The sequence below is a fragment of the Opisthorchis viverrini genome, assembly GCF_000715545.1.
Source record: "Opisthorchis viverrini unplaced genomic scaffold opera_v5_5, whole genome shotgun sequence".
Classification (NCBI taxonomy): Eukaryota; Metazoa; Platyhelminthes; class Trematoda; order Opisthorchiida; family Opisthorchiidae; genus Opisthorchis; species Opisthorchis viverrini.
Window position 1 is genome coordinate 2,831,904 of NW_008751661.1, and position 9,711 is coordinate 2,841,614.

At 45.2% G+C, this 9,711-nt stretch overlaps 1 protein-coding gene across 1 annotated transcript in view; it reads right to left on the minus strand.

The window, feature by feature from the left end:
• The window catches only part of T265_00536 (hypothetical protein), a gene marked incomplete at both ends in the record, with an annotated part of 50,149 nt that overhangs the window by 27,288 nt on the left and 13,150 nt on the right, over positions 1-9,711 (minus strand). Inside the window, 3 exons of the mRNA XM_009164340.1 lie at positions 8,570-8,754; positions 9,081-9,262; positions 9,316-9,404. Of these exons, the coding sequence (XP_009162604.1) occupies positions 8,570-8,754; positions 9,081-9,262; positions 9,316-9,404 (456 nt within the window). The remainder of the gene's footprint in view (positions 1-8,569; positions 8,755-9,080; positions 9,263-9,315; positions 9,405-9,711) is intronic.

The window sequence follows — 9,711 nt, forward strand, 5'->3', positions numbered from 1 at the left end:
TCTTTTCATAAAGGAAACTACTCACAAGGTTGCTGAAAACTCTTCGATAGCCCACGACCGGTTTCGCCCTTCTTGGGGCTCATCAGGTAGGCGCAGCCCCCGAGTTTCCGTCAACCTTATGTTCTACTTGACCCTGGACTGGACTGTTTCCGAGAAATACACTTATTTGCAAATCAATTTAGTCCTCACGAGAGACTCAACTGAATCTCTCGTTTATGATACAACTGAATTGAGAGAGAGAGAGAGAGAGCAAAAGCGATGAAATCCACAGCGCTTTAATTTTAGTTGCGTGCCAGCTGCTTTCCTTTCCGACAAGTTCGATGAGTTTTCAGGCAGTCTACATTTTTGGTCGGTCTAGTTTCCACTTTGAATCCTACAACTTCACATCGGGTTTGGGCGAAGCAACACTGCGCGTCTGCAAAATATCAGCTGACTGACCCATAGCTTTTGTCTGGCCTGAAACTAGGTCACGAAGTCTTGGCGTGTGAGCTCAGTGATCGACCAAATCACGCCGCGTTTTGAGGAAGGGAATGGGGTGAGGAGACTACTTGTAATCTGCCGAACGTTGAATAGACTAACAGACTTGCGGATTGTGGGGGTGAGGAAGATGGGTTGAGCAAGCATTCTGTGAAAAGTGTCTAGTAGGCTGAGGGAAATTTTTTTCAGCATTTGACCGGGTTGGAAAACCACCGGACCACACAGGTCAACGAGCTAATTCATGCAGACGAAAAATAGATCAGCCTAATTAGTTGACTCTCCCTTCCTAGCACGAGGAATGAACGTTAACAATGGTCACATTGAGTGGAACACACTCGCTTGACAGATGAAAGCCATTGTTCATCCCAACTTCGAGGTGTTCGACCGGCCGCTTCAGTCATAGCGGATACTACAGATCCAGACTTGAGTAATCGCTTTGATTAATTAGTTTCAGATACTGTACTAATAGGAGACCAATCAGCTAACCGACCGAAGTGAAAGCATACACGAGAGCCTGACCCCTCTGTAGTTGTAGACATTCACGATCGTCCTGATATTTCTTACCGCTAGGACACAATGAGTGAGTTAATTTGAATTCCTTCTCGATCTCGGGTATGCACAAGGTGTGACTACGATCGTAAGCTCTGATCACGTCAGCATCGAGTTTTTGGGGACGTGTGAGGTCATGTTGCACACTAACGGAAGTGGTGAAGGGTCGAGGGTGTAATTCATGGGGGCCTGCTTATGAAACGTCCACTGGAAGCATGCCGTAAAGCAGAGGCTCGATTTTTTCGTCAGCGCAGAGCTCGGTTGAAAAAAGCTCTCTCGCAAAGCCGTGGTGAAAACGTGGAAATCGCCAGTGCGCATACCACGCCCGTTCGCACGGCTGAAGAAGCACATAATTGGTCTACGAGGCGTTCGAATGACGAGTATGCTTGTATGAGCGGTGTTGGCACCGTGTGAGGCTGTTTGAAAAATAAGCCTGGCTAGAGATGAGCAAGCAGTGAAATGATGGCCATGTAACCGACACCAGACTCGTGATCAGGATGGAACAAATTGTTGTTGCGCGGATGGAAAAAAATAATGGTAGTCCGAGATAAGGGCCACCAGCATCAAGGTTTTCAAGCAGCCGTCCTTTCACAGGTCTATGTTGGTCTGGACTGCCAAAGCATGTGGATGTGGTGTTTACGTTTATCTTATCCGATTATTCAGCGGATCCAATCTTGTCCATGGGGTACACTTCTATCTAAACAGTTTTCCGTATCTCTGAAGCTCTGATCGAGGCCTTTCGTATCACGCTTGCTTATCTTACTTTATTCTGATTCAAAGAAGGGTTACAGGGTCAGTACGTGCAATCCCGTTGACGGACTGTAATAAACAGAACCAAAACCTCCACAAGCATAGAATTCAGTGACCTAAAACATGAAACTTAGTGGATAAAAAATGAATTATTCTCAAATAGACAAACTCGTGAAGATCAGTTGCCTAGTGGACGGAAATATCTTTCTTTGTTATAAGGTTGGGCTGTTGGGTCTGTTGGACTTCTTCTACAAGACTTGGGAGAGATGGCCCAAGTGGTTAGAGCGCGAATTTACTGACCGGAAGGTCCGTGGTTCGAATCCGACTTCCGCCACTCGACTTTCCCTGTCTAGGCTTGGGCAACCTGGCAGTATCCCAGCCCTCGTGCCACCTTCGGGTGGCATGGCAGCTAGGCACCGGAAGGGTGCTACAGCTGAACGCTTTCTTTCCTTTTTTACAAGACTTAATATCGAGTAGGTCGAACCTCTGAACAACTCAAAAGAAGTTTCTAACTCAATCAGTTGGAAAATGTTTAGGACCGATTGGGAAGTCATTGTTTGAAAGGGGGTTGGTAGACAATCGGTGGATTTATTGCTGGGCAACGGGTACGCTACCTGACTGCATGACACACAAGAGTGGTGGGGAATTAAAAACCACTGTATACCGGAAATCAACAGATAGCGGTGCGGTCTTAAACTACTCCTCTGCACATCCAAAAGCAGTATGTGCTAGCATAGCCTCAGCGATGTTTAGGAGAGTGAGAGCACTGTGTACAGAGGAGGTGGACCGAAGAGCAGCACAACTTGAGGCAAAAAAGCGACTTCAAGATAGCGGATACCCAGTGGGTTTAATTAAGCGGCAACTAATACGGGTATTGGTGCCAACACCAAGGCCCACCAAGGAGTGGATCGGAACAGCGGTCATTCCATACAAAACAGGGACATCTGAAGTCATTAGAAGGGTACTGAATACGGCTAGCATTAGAGTAGCTTTCCAGAAGGGGAAGGATCGCCTTCCGGTTGATAAGACTAGGAACTGTGTATACAAAATAAAATGTAATGACTGTACAAAGGTTTATATACGTCAGACAGCCGGCGAATTGCACACCAGAATCGGTGAGCAAAAGCGTTCCATTAATAGACCACCGAGAAACGTAGATGAATACCAGGCGACAGTCAAAGATTCGGCAATGGCAGGGCATGTACTAGACACTGGACATAGAATAGATTTAGAAAATGTGGACATCCTGAGACGGGGTCTAAGATTCACACCACAGTGACTGATGGCCGAGGCGGTGGAAATCGCCAAGCATCCCAGTGTGAATAGAATAGAGGGGGTAGAACTTGCAAAAGTGTGGAGAGCGATCTTAGATCAGCCGAGACTACACGAGGCGGTGTGCAGTTATCAGCGAAATCGCCTGGGTCTAAAAATACAAAATCCAAGTGGAGTTAGATGCAATTAACCACCCCACCCCCATCCTCAAACCAATTGTCCAAGCACCCTTAGACGAACACAGGTGAACGAAATCTGTGAACTATCCCAAGAGGAAAAAGCAAGGACGAAAAATCCAGGTTCATCATGAAGATGAACCCCCCCCCACTAGCCAATCTATCGTAAATCTTAGTCATCCCCACTAATCAACAAACAGTAACATCAGACTGAATACCCAGCACTGATCAAGTCACTAGTAATAAGGAATCTCACGGAGTGGTCCCTGACTGTCTTAAAACCCAATCAACCTACTTACTTACTCACTTGGCCTGATGAAGCTTTTGTGTCAAGAGCGAAACGCTGCCCAACAATAAATCCACTGATTGCTTACCAAACCCCTCTGAAATGAAAGTTTCCAACTCCTTTGGATTCATCAGGCAAGCTTAGTTTTAAATACCAGTTTGTATGTATGTCGCCTTGCAACTTAAACTCTTGTGAACAATAAGTTGATTTTCAAATGACTGTTTGCCGCCATTCACACCCGGTAACTTTAGCTGCTGACAAGGCACATCCATTCTATCACCTACATAGTTTCCATCGCTCGAAATTTTATGCATTATCGATCACAAATGGACTAGAGTCAACAGAAGGAGCGGTCAAATATGTCATAGGGAGCTAACGTAACGGTGTTAGAAAATTCGTCATGTGGTCTGGATAACACTTGCCATTATCTAGGTGGTCGTGCGAAGGCTGAATGCAACAAAATTCCACGATAGAACGGTAGTCAGTGTTTCAACACGACTGTCAGAAAAGCTCCTGCTGGAAACTTCTGGGCCGACAATATCAACTTCATCCTTGCACCGCCTCACCTTAGTTTACGCAAATAGTCTTCCCTTTATCTTGTAGCTTCTTCGTCCACGGGGGCCTCCGCATCTGATGCCGTGGAAAACTGCATCTCCACAGCTTCTTCGTCCACGGGGGCCTCCGCATCTGATGCCGTGGAAAACTTGCATCTCCACCCTCCATTGCCATGTTAGTGGCTGTTCAAATGGCCAGGCGCTTCAGTCACTTTGTGAATGCTCGATTCATCAACGACACACAAAAATGATTCTATGAGGGTGGAGATTTCATCTAGTTAATACGGTGAGATAGAACAGGCCAACTAAAGAACCGGACCCTTGCTAACGGTCCAGCTCGAGCCAGGGAACAATGGTGTGGTGGTCCCGACAGAACATAGACACTAGAACACGTCACAGTGCTCAAAAATGGCGTACCGATTAGCTGCCAAATCTTTTTTTATGTGTGCGGGCACTGAAGGCTGCGGTTATAATGTTTGGCCCACGGATTCATTTAGGTAAAGAGTGAGGTGTAAAGCTTGCCCTTTGGTAGTTGCTCGTGTGACGTAAGCAAACTCATGAATGTTACAACAAACCACGAGAATCTCGGCAAATATACTTATTTGCAAATCAATTTGGTTTCGACGGGAACCCAGCCAAATCCGTAATTTATGATGTTCTTAAGCAGCTGAATGTGCAACACCGGGCCGCCTCATGTTTCATGTGCTGCGACATTCGATATATCGCGATAAATTGTACAGACGTAATACACTACTCGTAAGGTTGCTGATAGCTCTCCGGTAGACGACAACTGGTTTTGCCCTTCTTGCAGCTCAGTAGGTAGGCGCAGTCCCCGAGTTTCCATCAATCTGGGCTCAAGTAAAGCACAATACTGACAAAAACTCGGGGACTGTCTCCCTTGTTGGTCCCAAGAGGAGCAAAACTGGTCGTGGGCCGTCGAGGAGTTTTCAGCAGCCTTATGAGCAGTGCATTACGTCTGTTTTACAAGGAAGTTTGGTGAAATGACCATATAGAAGCCTAAGTNTCGAACAACAACTCAGCTGTCCGCCTCCGTGGGTCCCCGTGACCCCGTCTGTCTGGCTGGAGACGTTGCAAGAAATGGCGGCTAATCGATATCATTGGCGTTCGTGCTGTCAGTTTCTCTCCAGATTGTCTGATTGAGCGGTTGAAGGTGTAGGCACCTCAGAATGCTTGACATAGGTCAGCACTAGGTCTCCTTCCCCACCCACTCTTTTCCTCTTCTTTTTACTGTAGGTATATATATACATATATATGTATATATATGTATATGAAAATATTTTTCTGTTATTGTGGTGGCTTATTTCATGTGTCCTGTCTAACTGACAGTCAAACACAATGCTGATCAGCCGCACGTGGCCAAATGGTGAAGTGTTCAAACTATTAGCTGGGAGGTTGTGTGCTCGAGACCGCCTGGAATTCCGTTTGATGTGAGCTGCTAACGATTCGCAGTAAGGATGAAACTATTATACAGTGATACTTGGTTTCATTCGCGGAACGTAATCTCAAGTGTAAATTAACACATTTCTCCACAGTACCATCAGTTTAGTTCAGATAACTAGATTTTATTCCCGTTCGCCCTAGCCACTTTATTTCTGCAACACATACTTCACAGTTTAGCGCTCTCGACGTTCTGGTGTGTGATAGCGGTCCACAGTTTTCTGAACCGAACTGGGCCACTCTTGCTCCTGCATTATGGAACGCTATCCGAAGGCAAACGATAAGGCAAATCAGAAGTCGACGAAAGCGGCATTTTTGGAGTGCAATTACGGGCTGCACTTGATGCGCTGCCAAAGCATAAGATTACTGTCTGAAAAAGTGACAGATAGGACACCAGTTTGATCGCTACTCGGCTGACAAACATCTTGCGTTTGAGCCAGCTGACAAGATCCAAGATTCGACTTTCGTAGCACGAAACTCCGCTGGATGACGGCAGTTATCGGATACCTTAGAGGTCACACGTCACGTGAGATAGTTGTGTAAGGAGAAAGCCCTTCTCCATCAACTAGTTACAAACCATTAGGCAGAGAAATAAAAATCTCATGAGCACCTTGTTTTTGATAACTGAACAGCCTCACGCGTCTTCTTGAAATTTCGTGAATAATAATTGACTACGACGCGATAGTAAACGAACACTGCAAAGCAGTTCCACAAGTTTCGTAATAAAACTCCACCTTCCAGTAGACGCCAATCGGAGTTGCGAGAAACCACACACTACTCGCATGCCTCATCAGTAGTATCCGCTATTACACTAGTAAGTAAGATGCGGCATGTTAATCGTGTTGGATCGGACAAGACGGGCGAATTCCCCCCTGACAACAACATTTTGTTGCGATCGGATATTCTTCCAGAGTTCTATTTCCTTTGTAAACTGCTACACCCACTGTGGAAGCTTGCCCTGTTGAAAAACCTTCGCATTCACTTCGCTGCTAATAGCTATATCTGGACTCTTCCGTAGATGAAGGTTTTAATTAACAGAGGAGGTTGCCTTGACTGGAACATCACTGAAGCCTGACAAGTTGCAAGTACACTTATCAATCATTCATATTGCTCCATTCATTACCTCGCCATTGTTCGTACTGGTTTGTCAAGTCACCTAACTGATTGCTACTCACTTAGCAGATTGGTCTTCGGGAAGTTTGCAGTCCTCCCTAGGACGTGATGCACCAACCTGCGTTTTTTGTGTAACTCAGAATGTGATGGGTCTGTGGTCGTATGGTGCGCGAATTTGAGAAAGTCTGGCCCCCTATGCCATCGGATACCACGTATGCTGTTGTCTTAAGCCATAACAAGCATTTGTCTTTTTCTTCGGAGGTATTTTGTTTGAAAACAACAGTTTAAGTTGTGTGCAGGTTGTTGGACAGGGTGTATATGCTGCTGCTTAACTGTACTGTCCTGTCATTAGCATAACAACAGTTCCGTTAGTTGGCATGGTTTAGAAAATTTTCCCATTGTTTGCCTAACATTTAACGCGAACGTCGATATTTCTGTGGACTTGTATGTGTGTTTGTGAGAACTTTGATTTTATCAGTATTGGTCCCTAGTAAACCAACACTGCTTTTGAACAAGTCTACTTGTTTTCCTCACAGCTTTTATACAGACGACTTTTTGCTTCATGAGAGCTGGACACGCCTTTGTTGCCACGGCTAAATTCACACTCAGAACGGAATACTCAACAACCCACTGTCCATAAACTTGTCAATGGGTATTCACGTTTCCCAGACATCAACATCTGGACCAGTAGTTTCCGTTTAGTCTGATACTTTAACGGCAAAAATGGCTCTCCACTAACCTGTGTATTAGGCATTAAGTTTACCATCGAACACTTCCGGAAATGAGTTGCCTGGGGATCCGCCCTTTTCAAACGGATCTCTTTGATGAGCGACCTTGAATCAGTCTGGCGTGAGATCGCACGCATTCCTCACGAAAAAATCTGTTGTAAAGATTGTCTTTTAGATGGAATTTAAATAAATGGGCTCCTGGGGTAGCAAATCCAAGCACTAGTAACGCCGTACGGAGGACCAACACCGATAAAGGATGATAAGCAAGCATACTGTGGTTTAGCGGACAGATACGGGAACGGCATGACCACGGTGAACGCTGCTTCGCTTGGTAAACTGGATTACTTAGACTCGTTGGCAGTGCGCGAGCTAATGGCAGCTCGGCTGCGTTTATTGGTTCTTGTACTGTTCAGTGAGCCTCGTGGTTGGCTCGCAAACGTCTTGTTGCTGAAATAGAAGACCTAATCAGTGCGCGCAACCCCTTATCAACAGCCAGTCAGAAGGGAATGCCGTCTGTGGTTCTTGTCCTTACCTTTTATTTGCTTGTATGTGACCTTTGGTTCTGTTTGAATTACAGCGATGAATATAATGGCACTCCTATCCCAGCAGGGTCAAGTTCAAAAAGATTTGTTATAGCTGTCTGATCTAGCAGTTCCTTCGGTTCTGGTGTCACCATTTCATCAACTCTCCATCGATCCACTAAAGCCTTTCTGATTGGGTCGTCACAGAGGATGAAGACAAACTTGATCGGTTTGTATTGGCTAAGACTTGACGACAGTATGCGCCGTTTCAGTCGTCCCCAGCTGAATCTATTCACACGTGCCGTTTCGGGGCAAGTTTCAATCTTCGTTCGAGTGCGCTCATCCCGCACGAACTTATTCAACGATACCCCACCACCATCATTCCGACTACAACTTGACTGGACAGTCCATAGTGAAGAATACCGACGGGCGAAGCGAGCCCGAATGAACCAGCTAACTGGGACCTCCATCCAAACACGCATCCTACTTGAATCTGACTAGCTGGCCCAGTGATTCGAGTTTTTTCTGATGTGGTAGCTGAGGCTTCGATACACATTTACCTCAATGGATATACAGGGCTAGTATGGCTTGAAGGACGGTGGTGGAGCAAACATCTACCTTCATCATTTTCCAGAACCGTTTTACAAGCTTCAACCTAAACAGGGGTTAACATTGAACAACTTACCAGGAAAGAAGAGACATGATGTTGTTTAACCAATGGCTCCATTTGATCCAAAATCACATCGTTTAGTTCTAACAATGCGACCCGGTAGATTACGTTACACCAAAGTTTTGCAGCCTGTGTTCGGCTTTTCTGTTTACACAGAACATCGATTGGATACTCTCCCCGGGGACATATCACAGTGTCAACTGTGGGTTGGGACAAACAAGGGAAAAGAGAGAAAATTGTTTGCATTAGTTATTGATCTTGTGGACCTGGAGAAATTTAGGTTTTAAAGAACGGTTCTAGTCATAATTTAGCATTGAAACTCCTAGATGGGAGTGTCGGTTTTTGTCTCAAATTAACCGTACTCAGACAAGACATCGAAGTAATGGAATTCAGTGCTGAAATTTCCATCTGTTCTGTCACGCTCAAAAAACAGCCGTTGAAACTCTCGTTTATGAACTGGCTTATACCTGTTTGCTATGGGTTAACTAACAAAGTGCGTTTTTTCCAACGAATCAGCGTCACTTACCAATCGTTGTAGTCCCGCCCAGCACTGCTTCCTTTGTGGTGTTTGCGTAGTCCTCTTCACGGTAGTCAAACATGTCATTCTGGATGTAGGTTGCAATATCTACTCCTCCGGGCATGATGAGTAGACCGGACGCATCGATTGTGCCAGTACCCCTGGGTACGTCCAACTTATTCCCAACTGATCTGAGGTTTGAAGTTGTGGGCGGTGTAATTCGAAATCACGTTGGACAACTTACATTATTTTCCCATTTTCAATTAGAAGCTCCGCCTTTTGAATGCAGTCACTGTTGACAATTTCACCCCCGATAATATGTAAGTATTGTTTCTGTTGGGGAAGGGAGAGAGAGAAATTAAATCTCTTTAATAGCTCACCCGTTGGTTTTTTAAAATCAGTTTTCAGTTTGGAGAGTTTACTTGTTTGAGGAAGAGTAATATATTACAAATAAATTGCTGTTTAAGCTGTATCAGGGAGACTTCCAGGATGAGCTATATACTTTCTGAGCTTTTAAAAATAGAGGACAGTCGCATGCGTCGTACATCGTGCTTCTCCAAAACTCCATATGGATTCAGTGTGAAGCAAATAAGATTATCTCCCGAAGCGTCTCCGATAGTTGACGGAACCGAATATATAT